Raw genomic sequence first — 12,050 nt, 5'->3', positions numbered from 1 at the left:
TTCACGCTCTCTGGGCCTCAATGTTTTAATCTATAAAATGGGAAGAATAACAACATCATGCAGAGGTACAAGAAGGAGGGGAGGGGTTAGCTCCTACTATTATCATAATTATACTTATTATTTCCACCCAACTGTCCCCTTTGCCTGTCTTTTCTAATCAGTAGGTTTCTTCTTCACCAGTGAAACACGAGCACTCACTTAAACGCTTGCTGGCTTTCTTTTTCTTCTTGCAGTCTGGCCCCTGCCACATGCGGCCATTTCTCTTTTCATGCCACCTCAGCAAGTAATTTCTCCACCTTTCTTAGCCAAATCCCACATCACTGCTTCACTGCAACCTGACCCTCCGCAGCCTTCCTCTCTCTCACACCTATTTTCAATGTTCTCAACAACCAAGGTTCAAAGAGGGGAAAAACAAAGCCAGGGCAACACAGCCAGTGGGTAGCCACGCCCCAATTTAAATCCAGGTATCAATGCAACCAAGTCCAACTGCATTGCATTAACTGCACTGTGTTCATCATTCACTGTTAGGGTTCCCGGTGATGATTTTAAATCTGAGGTTAGGTTCCCTGAACACCAAGCCTTCTCCTAGATGCTTCCCCTACTAGTCAATTCATTATCATAAAATAAGAATTATATTTCAAACGCTTGGAAAAGAAACACTAACCCAGGAGAGTGTTAAATATATCTCAAAATGCTGGGAGTTTTCTTGGGTTTTGTTTTTGCTTGTTTTTAGTATTTCCCTAAAGTGGAGGACAAATATTGGTCACATAAAGGCTTCACCCAGGACTAGAAGACTTTGGGAGGACATAGTTAACAGGAAGCAGAGGCATGACCTGTGTGCCTGTGGGCAGTCCTATGTGCATGCCCGGAAGGGCTGGAGTACAGAATACAAGTGTCCACCTCTAAGTTTCTACAGATAAATTACATCTGATTGTCTTTTAATCTGATTGTACAAAGACATGTGGAGATGGAAATTTCATTAACATTGGCTTCTCTGGAGAATCACATTATCTCTCAAAATAATGAAAACTGTTAAGATGGGGAACAGGATGTAACGTGTTGTTTCACGTAAGAACCAAAGAAGTTCCCAAAGTCTAACACTGAGGCCTGTGGGAAAAGATTGAAAGCTTGTATTTCCTCACCTGTAAAGCAGATGAAGTGCTGGGAAGAATGAGATGATATATGGCTCATCTATAAAGCACTATTCGTTATTTTTGTTTTTTAGGTATAGTGAGGAATAGCGTAGCTAGTATTTGACATCAGTGCTGAAGGTTCAAGTTCAACCTATCTGCCAGCTGTCTGATCTGACACAAATCATTCAAACATACTTAACAACGTAAGGATTAAGAGGATGGCATGTGTGTATGTGTGTGTGTGTGTGTGTGTAGGGGGTACCTTCCAATAAACAAAGCTATATAAATGTTCAGAAATTTTATATTATATAGTACCAGGTTAAGTAAACCAGGGCCTATGTTCATTTATATTTCCTAATCTTTTGGAGGAAAAGAGACAGAAAGAGGGATTCTTATAGTAAAAAACCCCGTTCAGTTAATAGAAAACCACTGCCACTACTTAACGGATATGAAAATAACATAAAATAAATTTATTAATATAAAATTAAAATACATAATGAAATTATCAGGTGAATAATAAAATTCATATTAAAAGGTAACTCTGGGTGGCAAAGCTGGTTGAGCATCTGACTCTTGATTTTGGCTCAGGTCATGATCTCAGGATTAAGCCCTGCATCCAGCTCTCCACTCCTCGAGGAGTCTGCTTCTCTCCCTCTCCCGCTGCCCAACAACCCCCCCCCCACCGCGGCTCATGCACACTCGCTCGCAGTCTCTCGAACACATAAATAAATCTTTAAATAATACAAATTAAAAAAGGTAACTCTACCTCAGTATACACTAATCCTCTCATACATACCCTCTCCTCTCATACAAAATGGTTGTCAGGATTAATTATAAGTGTATCAATGATTATAGAGATTTTCTCTATGGATCTGAACTAGTCAACCCATAGTCCAGACCACAAGTAAGAGTGAAATCTTTTCATAGAAATATAACAGGTAAAGGCCAGCTCCAACATCATTCATTTACTCAGTCCCTACTTGACACCAGGCTCTATTCCAAGTGCTACGATTCAATAGTGAACAAAACACAGAAAGTTCCTACCATCATAGAGCTCACATTCTAACAGGGAAACAGAGAGTAAACAAATAAGTAAACAATGCAGCAGATCAATGGTGATTAACTACTACGGAGAAAAACAGCCAGAAGGGTTTCACTTTATATAGGGTAGCCAAGGAAAGCTTCACCAAGACGATGCCATTTAAGCAAAGACCTAAAGGAGATGAGGAAGGCACGTGGCTATCTGGGGAGAGTAGCGCAGCTATGCAAACCTTTCTAGCAGGTCCAGATAAGACAAAAACCCAAGTTCTTACCTTTCAAAAGCGGCTGGAAGGTTGGAATCTCTTGCAACTTGATGACATCAGGATCGTTGCTGACATTCCGGGAGGGCTGGGAGCCTGGAGCTACAACCACAATATCGTCCATCTTGGCTCTATGCTTTGCTGGAGAAGGTGTCACTGCAAATAAGTTACACTCTCAGGAGCTGCAAGTTAGTTGCCCCCCCCCCCCCCGCCGCCTTACCAAAGCTGTTGTCAGTACAGTCATTAAAAAGAGTATTTCTATACGAAAAAATGCTAACTGTAGCTATCCTGCAGTGGGGGCTGGAAAAGGGGAGATGAATCATGAGGGACCTCTATTTTCTACTTAAGAAAACCTCAAACGTTACAGGAACCTATAACATGTATGAAGTTGCTTTTGTAACTAAAAATATCTTATTATTCAGCACACAAAAATATAGGTAGATTATGTTTTAAATTTTTATTTCTTTGATCTTCCTGACATTGTCCTTATTTTGCCAATGAGAAAATGAGGGTGTAAAATTTGGCTGTGACCCACCAAAGTCAATAGTGCTAGAAAAACAGGAAAGGAATTGGAGGTCTATGGGATATCGGTATATGTGGCCCATCCTGTGAAACTGAGGTTGCAAGCTGTCTAGCCACTTTATCACAGCAAGCCAGGTATATTTAATACATCTTACTCGTGGGGGAAAAAATCCTGGTTCTTAACCCTCTATGATGGGTCTATTCCTGAGGCATCAGCCCCCCCCCCTTACCGTTACAAGCATTAGTCCAAGAAGGGCAGAAATAAATAGTAGGTCCATTCTAGGCTGAGGCCAAATTCAGAAATTTGTAGGACTGCCAGACAGGCAGTTCAATATCAGGTCCTTTGAGAGTAAGTAAAGCATTTGTAGGGAACTGATTCAAACTACCAACAACTTCCTAGACCAATATATCCTCCTCTCCTCTAATATCTTCCTGGTTAGGACAAGAACAAACCTTTAAAGTGGTTTACCCTCTAGAAGGCAAGCTCATCATAGTCATGTCTCAAAGGTTGACGCTGGGATATCAGGGAACTGCCCTGCCTCCTGGAGGCTAGAGTCTCCTGTGGATTGGCATTTACTCTTTTAAAATCTCTGCTACTTTTACTGCTCTTCGAGAAGTACCTCTTAACCTCTTTTGGAACTTCCCTAACATTTCACAAATCCCAAGCCAGAAATCTTTTCTGCTATAAATTAAGTGATTTCTTCTTCCCCAGAACCCAGCGGAAAACAGATTTCACTGGGTTCTAGCTAACCTCTATCACCTGTAAAATGGGGCTGTAAGAATTAAATGCAGATGCATGTAAACCACTTAGTACAAGGGGAATTGGCAAATTCTAACCTGCTATTGGTTAGTATGCTACAGTACTAGAGTTCATGCTGTTGGTCAGTAGGTGAGCAAGCATATTAAAAAGATGCCACACTTCTTCCCCTCAAATATGCTTCTGGACTGACACAGAGGCAAGAAAATAAAGGGTAACAACTATTACTGTATTTTCTGTAACAGATAAAATATTCTGGGCCTTCCAGGGAAATAGAAGGATGTAGCAAAGCTAGTAGATGCTGCTCACCATTAAAAGCTGTCCCAATATAGCCCCCATATGAGGGTCTGAACTAGTCTTGAAGGACACACTTCAGTGTGGAATAACCCTAGATCTGTCAGCTTCTACATTTCTGAATTACAGATCCTACCACGCAGAGAGCAGTTCTATGTATTTAAAGACAGTTGTGGATTCTAAGACCATCTAGCACTTCCCTTTTTCCATCTGTAAAACAAGGTTTAAAATTTCATAATATATACAAATATCAAGTCATTAGACTGTCCACCTGAAAGTAATAGGTTATATTTAGGCTCCAGATTTAAGCCAATTTGGATTAGCAACTCGAGTGTATCCACAGCAGTCCCAGTTGCCCTGTGGTTTGTGGCCCCTCTCCCCCAAAAAGGAGCTTATGATCCTCAATTAAGCATCAGCTGTTCTATTTATTGAGTGCTTACTATATTCCTAGCACAATAATCCTCCCATTCCTATCTGAAACGCTAGGAGAAATCTTAAATTCGGACAGGGGAAGAATAGAGAAAAACAACCAGAGCTGGCCAACTGCTATAATATCAGAAAGGGAGTCGAGACACTTCTTCAAGGGAAAATGCAGTTTCTGGAGATGTTTGCACCCCAGGGTTCAGAGCGATTGTACACCTGTCACACATCCCTTCTGGAAAGGAACTTCTAAGACCCACTTTAAGAAAGAACATGTTCTTAGAGGTCCTGTCTATGATCCATCCACTGTGTGAGCCAAATCTCACGGTGTCAGTTCTAAGTATTAACGCCAAAAATTAATTAGGTCGTCCCGTAAAGAGGAGGCGGAGCTGGGAGAAACAGGTGCTTTGAAAATAAATAATAGGCTTGGGCGCACAGCTGGTTTAGCTTGCAGTCACAGGCACTCACGCCCATCAGGGGAATGACGGCTAGGACAGACGGTGACTTTTTTCTTTTTTCAAGAAAAGAGCACGGTGAGGGCTCTCTGTGCAATCGTGTCCGCAGTCCCAGTCCCCACTAGGCTGGGAAGCAGCCCCCTCAGCAAGCAGACAGGGCCGGCTGGAGGAGGGTGGAAGTTAGAGGACACCGACCTGAGGAGTTCAGATCGTTGGGTCGGCTCTCGACCTCGGAGCTCTGCTCACTGCCCATGGTGCCGGCAGCGGTGGCAGCGAAGGAACGGCGGGCCAGGCGGTCACCGCTCCGGCGGCGGGACGACCGGGCAGGGGCCGGGGACAAGGACAGGGATGCTACACCGAGTGTGGGCGCCGCTGCAGGGCCGACCTGGGGAGACGGCGCACCCGGCCCACGCGGGTGCGCGGGCGGCGGGGGACGGGAGCCCTTATTTGGGGAACAGACGCGCAAGGAAGCGCAGCGCGGCTGCACGAAGCTTGCCCACTTTCTTCGGGGGACCCTAAAGGGAGGGGGTGGAGAACGCCCGGCTTCATCCGCGCTAGCGGGCGGCGGGCGGCGCCGCTTTCACTCACTCGCTCGTGCGCCGCAAGCTCGCTCCTTCCGGGACGCGGATTGGCGGCGCCGGCTGCGCGCGGCCGTCAGTTCCGGGTTGGAGAGCCCTACGCCCCCGCCCGAGGGAGGGCGGGTAGAGTGACTAGGGTTGCAGCCTTAAAGGGCCCGACCGCCTCAAAGCCAGACCGCCCGAAAGAGTAAGGCTTTCCCTAGTGTAATGATGTGTCGCCTTTAAGCATTACCCATATTTTGGCACTTAATTGTTAGAACTTTATTAAGGGGGAGGTTGTTTGTTTTGTTGAGATATAATTGACGTATAACATTTTATTAGCTTCAGGTGCACAGCCTAGTGATTCAGTATTTATATAGAGAGCAAAATTTTAAACCCTGTTTACAGATGGAGAGAGGTCCTAGATTGATTGAGGATTAGAACCCATAACGTCTGCATACAAATCTTCTGTTTCAATTCCAGAAGCTAGGAGTTTGGCAGTGGACAACCATGCAAAAAATATAGATGGTGAAGGAAGGAGCTGGAAGTGAGAGAAAAACGAAGAAATAAAAAAATACCGATTCACATGTTATGGTGTGTATGCACCCTCAGGGGAAAGCGGATGCCCCAAAGCGGTTTCTGGGGACCTTAACAATTATCCAATAGCCATTCCGAAACCAGCAAAGGTGAAGGTAGACTACAAGTAATACAAAATGGGAACTTCTGTTTTGGGCAAATCAAGGACGGAGACCTAGCAATGCAGTGCCACCACGGAAGTTGGGTGGCTTTAGGATTCTCAGAACTTTGCGACTTGTTTTATATTATTTCCCTCATGAAATTTCAAGCAAATGTCCTAAGATTTTATATTTATAAATATAATCTCAGAAGGAATACCAAATGAACTGTATGATTAAGCCCTTTCTATTCTACCGTATCATAGACATTTTGCCTATGTTACCGTATTTGGTTTTCAAAGCAACCCTGAGTCCCACAAATGGGTAACTTCCTCAGGGTCACCAGGTAGTAAATGGTGGAACTAGGATTTAGGACTGCCTGACTTCAAATTCATGGTCTTTCCTCTACTCACCATTGCAATATTATGAGCAAAGTGCAAATGAATGTAAATTCAGTACTTGGTGGGAATATGAGGAAAGAGCTAAAACCTGCCTGAGAGATCAAGTAGGCTCTAGGAGGTGGTGTTTGACTATAGTCCTGAGGCTTCCATAAACCACCAGGCTGATGGGACCATTCCTTCCTGGAGAAAGCCCTGGCTCCTCTCCTATGTCTGCCATCTCTGGGCGTGGGCAAGAGAGGAGGGAATAGGGGAATACAACATATGTTCTGGCTCTTGCCCCCTCTTTTCCACGTCAAAGTATATTTATTTTGTGTTTCACACTGATGTGATCGTGTTTTTTATGCTTCCCATTGGATGAACATTTCATTCTACACTCACCATTGTAAACATTCTCAACTGAAGAATGAACAAATATTATCATCCTGTTCTCTCCTGGCCTGCAAGATCTCTGCTGGGAAATCTCATTACCTTATAGGAGAAAAAATGTGTTTCTCTTTCTGCTTTAAAAATTATCTTTGTCTTTGATTTTAGATAGTTTTCATTGTAACATGTCTTGGAAAAGATTATTCTGGATTGAAATTTTGGGTTGCCCTATTATCTTCATAATCTTGGATATCCCAATTTCTCCCCAGGTTTGGGAGGTTCTCAGCCATTATTTCCTTACATATGCTTTCTCCCCTTTTTTTCCTCTTTTCTCTTTCTGGGACTCCAGTGATATGTACACTGTTTCTCTTGACGGGGCCCAGTAAGTACCGTAGGGACTTTCTTCATTCCTTTTCATTCTTTTTTTTTTTCTTTTCTTTTTGCTCCTCTGACTAGGTGATTTTAATTGATCTGTCTTCTAGTTCACTGATTCCTACTTCTGTTTGGTCAACTAAGCTCTTGTAGCTCTGTACTAAATTTTTCAGTTCAGTCATTGTATTTTTCAGCTCCAGGATTTGTTTGGTTCTTTTTTATGTTTTCTGTATCATTATTGAGCTTCTCATTTTGTTCTTGTATTGTTGCTCTGATACTATTGAATTGTCCGTTCATGTTCTTTTGCTCTCTGAGCATCTTTAGAACAATTATTTTGAATTCTTTGTTGGACAATTCCTGGCTCTCCATTTCCTTGGGACTAGTTACTGGAAGTTTACTGTATTCTTTTGCTAGAGTCATGTATCTCTGATTCTTCATCATCCCTGTAGCCTTGAATAGGTGTCTGCACATTTAAAGAAGCAGTCACCTCCTCCAGACTTTATGGACCAACTTTGATAAAGGAAGACTTTCACCTGTGGGTGGGGGCTTGCTAAGAGCATGCTGTGACCCTGGCTCTAGTGGTACACAGTACCAAGTGTGGGGGGTGCAGCAACTCTGGAAGGGAGAGGGCATGATGTCTCTTTGGCTTAGGCCACTGGGGTCTACAGCATTGACGACCGTGTGGTGAGCAGCACAGGGGGTCTGCAATGTCTACGAGGGCAGTTGGGGTCCTCAAGCAGCACCTCTAGGTCCAGCAGCTAGGAACCTGGGGCTGGCAGCTGAAGGGGCTTGTGGTAGTGTGTGGTGATATGCACTTGGCTGTGGGGAAACAGCTGAGACATACATGGAGTGGTGGAAGCCAGGGCAGGCAGCAAGGGTCGATGTCAACTCCATGCTCAATGACAGCTTCAGGGACTTTGGCTGTCAGTCTGCACTAACAATGACTGCTAGATCTTGTCAGGCATGTAGCACGGAGACTAGTGACCGGGGGTAGGGCTAGGGGTATGCTGGTACATAGCCAGAGGGTCCGGCTGCCGGTAAGCACAGTGATGCAGGCCATGACAGTGATGCAGGCCCACAAGCAGCTGCAAAGGCCCTGGCTGTCAGTGTGCTCTCCTGTGGTTATGCTGTCTCCTTTCAGGCATGGGCACTGCAGTGGAGGCTGCTTATGGGTATCAGGCAGGTTGCGTGCAAGTGTGCAGCTGGGGGGACTAGCCCTGAGTGCACACACACAGTGGAGGTCAGCCACGGAGCTCTAGGCTGGCGTCTTGCACTTGCACAGCTGCAGAGGTCTAGGCTGGCAGCCACTGTGGTTCCTGGCCTGGGCTGAGGGTAGGAAGGAGCAGGGAGGGACTCAGGTGGCTGATGTCAGTGAATATGAATGCCTGTGCGACAAAAGCTGGTAGGATCTGCAAGGGGTCCGTGGCAATTGTGCTTGCTATTGGTGCCTTCGGGGGTAAAAGCTGCTCAGTTTGGCTGCAGAGCAGGTCACTGTGAAGTATGATTGCTCCCATCGCATGGCACCAAGGAAGACCTTGTTCCTAGCAGTCTCTATCTGTCTATATGTCTCAGCTTTGCCGGTGGGGCGAGACTGAAGTGGGACCTTTGTGCACTTTCCTGTGAGTCTGGAGAAGCTGGTCATTCACTCTACTCTTCCTTTCCTGGGAAGGAGAACTCTTTCTAGCTGGGAGGTTTCCTCTTGGTGCTGAGCAATGCTGGTTTGGAGGATGGGACGATGCAATCAAAGTGAAGCTATCTTCCTCCTCCTCACGTGTGATTATTCTCAAGTTTTTTTTTGTTGTCCTGTATGGCTGATGCTCCTTAAGTGGATGCCAGAACTCTCCCAGGGCTGTTTTTGTTTGTGGGTAAACGTCTAATTGTTGATCTTTTTGTGGGGACAGTGGCTGAGATCTCCTACATTACCAATTTTTTTTCCCACCGAGTAGATAAATAAAATGTGGTATATCCATAGAATATTATTTGCCTCCCACCAAAGAATGAAGTACTAAAACATGCTACGACAAGGATAAACCTTAAAAACATTATTCTATTGGAAAAGATCCCATAACAAAAGATCACATATTATAGATTCCATTTATATGAACTATCCAGAAGAGGCACTATAGACACAAAAATAGATGAGTGGTTGCGTAAAGCTGAGGAGGAGGGGTGTGGAGGGAGAAAGGGGGAGTAACTGTTAATGGGTATAGGGGTTTCTTTCTGGGAGTGATGAAAATGTTCAAAATTTATTGTGGTGATGGTTGTACAAGTCTGAATATATTAAAAACCACTGAACTGTACAATTTATTTTTTTAAGATTTTACTTATTTATCTGAAAGAGACTGAGAGAGAGCCTGTACACCCGCATGCACAAGCAGGGGGGAGGGGCAGGAGAGGGAGAAGCAGGCTCCCCGCTGAGTAGGAAGCCTGCCTCATGGGGCTCCATTCGAGGACCCTGGGATCATGACCTGAGCCGAAGACAGACGACGCTTAACCAACTGAGCCACCCAGGCGCCCCTGAATTGTACAATTTAATTAGGTGAATTGCATGGTATGTGAATTATATCTCAATAAAGCTGTTATCAGAGAATGGATATAGAAATACAAAATGTCTTCATTCCTTGAGTCAACATTTACTGATAGCCTATAAGATGCCAGGCATTTGCTAGAGGCTAAGAATAAGCGATCCAACAAGACCCGGTCCCTAAACTTAGGAAGCTTACAGTCTGGTAGCAAGAAAATTAACTGGGCATTTATAATTTAAGGATTCTGCTGGAGGGGCTTTAGAGGTAGAAGACATTTGGAACTGACGCCTTATAGCGCCTTTAAAATCATTTCCGCATGAACAGCAACCTATGTGACTTATAGACCCAATGGAATGGACTTTTTGGGTTTATAAAGCACTTTCATAATGATGAGGGAAACAGAAGCAAGAGAAATGTAGCTTAAATTAAATCTCCTTACAGCTTGCAGCCCACTGATAGATAACTGAAACATGCAGAGGAACCCATGGCTGCCTTAATGTTTATGTCTTATTAAAGACTAAAAGTAACCTTATCTTAACAGCAGCTGGACCCTCAAGGTCCTGAAGGCCTTGCTTCCAAATTCCTTAGAGACTTACGCTACCCCTAACCTCCGCTAATTAAAAAATATATATAACCAGTCACTCCTCACAATCCCAGTGCAGCTCTTTCTGCCCATGGGTCCCGTCACTGCGCTATAATAAAATTACCTTTTTGCACCAAAAAGGTCTCAAGAATTCTTTCTTGGCCATTTGCTCACGAACCCCAAAACTTCCAAATTGCATCAATAATATTGGCCCTGTATGACCTGCCTATAAATTAGATTACGGTGTCTTAATTTTACATAGAGGTGAAGGAATTTATTCTTGATCACAAAGCTAGTAAGTAATAAAACCAGGATTCAAATTTTCTGAAGCTCATTATGCCTCTATAATTCCAGACTAGCTCCTCCTCCCATATCTCTGTATTGCCTGGCACTCCAGCCAGCCAGTCCCCTACACCATAAATCTGCTCTCCCCTACCCCACATCCAGCCAGTCACAAGTCTGGAGAGCCTCTCTCCTTAATTTCTCTTCTAACCTCCATACCCTGTTCAGGGCCTCCTCACTTCTTCCATTTCTTGGAAAGCAGAAGGCCTCTGGCTTCACCTCCTTCAATCCATCCTACATGTGGCTAGCAGACAGAATTTTTAGAATATTAATAAATTCTCTGGACCTATAAAAACCTTCAATAACTCCCCATGGCTCCAGGATACAGTTTAAAATTTGGCATCTGAGAACTGTCTTGCTCTGACCCCGGTCTTTCTCTCTATTCCTCTATGTACACAGGGAAACTTCGTGCCAATCAGGATACAATTCTCTGAATACTCACGCCATTATCTCTGTCTGGAATATTCAGCCTTTTTCCTCTCTCTCTAGCTAACCAAACTTCATCCTTCAGGGTTAACTTATGGTTGAAAACTTAAGTCCACACAAAACCTACCCATGGATGCTTATGGCAGCTTTATTCACAATTGCCAAAACTTAGAAGCAACCAAGATGTCCTTCAGTAGGTGAATGGATAAACAAATTAGTACATCCAGACAATGGAATATTACTCAATGCTTAAAAGAAACAAGCTATTAAGGCATGAAAAGACATGGAGGAAACTTAAATGCATCTTACTAAGTGAAAGAAGCACAGAATCTGAAAAGGCTACACACTGTATGATTCCAACTATAGGACATCTGGAAAAGGCAAAACTATGGCAATAAAAAGACCAGTGATTGCCAGGGGTTGTGGTGGGGGAGGAATGAATAGGCTGAGCACAGAAAAAAAGGCAATGAAAATACCTTGGGGGCGCCTGGGAGGTTCAGATAGCTAAGCCTCTCTGTTCGGCTCAGGTCGTGATCTCCAGGTCCTGGGATCGATCCCCACATCAGGCTCCCGGCTCAGTGGGGAGTCTGCTTCTCTCTCTGCCTCTTTCCGCGGCTCATGCTGGCTCGCTCTCTCTCTCTCAAATGAATAAATAAAATCTTAAAAAAAAGAAAATACTTTGTATGATCTTATAGTGATAGATATACATCCTTACACGCTTGTCAAAATCCATGGAGTGTAATACACTAAGAGTGAACATAAGGTAAACTATGGACTTTGTGTAATGATGATGTGTCAGTATAGGGTCATCAGTTGCAAGAAATGTACCTCTCTGGTGGAGGATGTTGTTAATAGGGAAGGCTGTGCATGTGTAGGGGCAAGAGGTATACGGGAATCTTCCTCTCAATTTTACAGTGAACCTAAA

General features: G+C 44.0%; 1 protein-coding gene across 2 annotated transcripts in view; it reads right to left on the bottom strand.

The window, feature by feature from the left end:
• The window catches only part of BORCS5 (BLOC-1 related complex subunit 5), a 91,995-nt gene extending 86,456 nt beyond the window's left edge, over nt 1-5,539 (bottom strand). The window contains exons 1-2 of one of the 2 annotated variants that reach the window (XM_026502404.3): nt 5,471-5,539; nt 2,447-2,590 (exon numbers count right to left, since the gene is read on the bottom strand). In XM_026502404.3, coding sequence (XP_026358189.1) covers nt 2,447-2,590; nt 5,471 — 145 coding nt within the window. In that variant the 5' untranslated portion in view covers nt 5,472-5,539. Of the gene's footprint in view, nt 1-2,446; nt 2,591-5,077 lie in introns of both variants that reach the window. The other variant, XM_026502403.2, reaches the window with a different exon arrangement.
• Between the last annotated feature and the right edge of the window lie 6,511 nt (nt 5,540-12,050).

This window comes from Ursus arctos, unplaced genomic scaffold (genome assembly GCF_023065955.2).
Source record: "Ursus arctos isolate Adak ecotype North America unplaced genomic scaffold, UrsArc2.0 scaffold_26, whole genome shotgun sequence".
Lineage (NCBI taxonomy): Eukaryota > Metazoa > Chordata > Mammalia > Carnivora > Ursidae > Ursus > Ursus arctos.
This window is presented reverse-complemented; position numbering and strand designations above follow the sequence as displayed.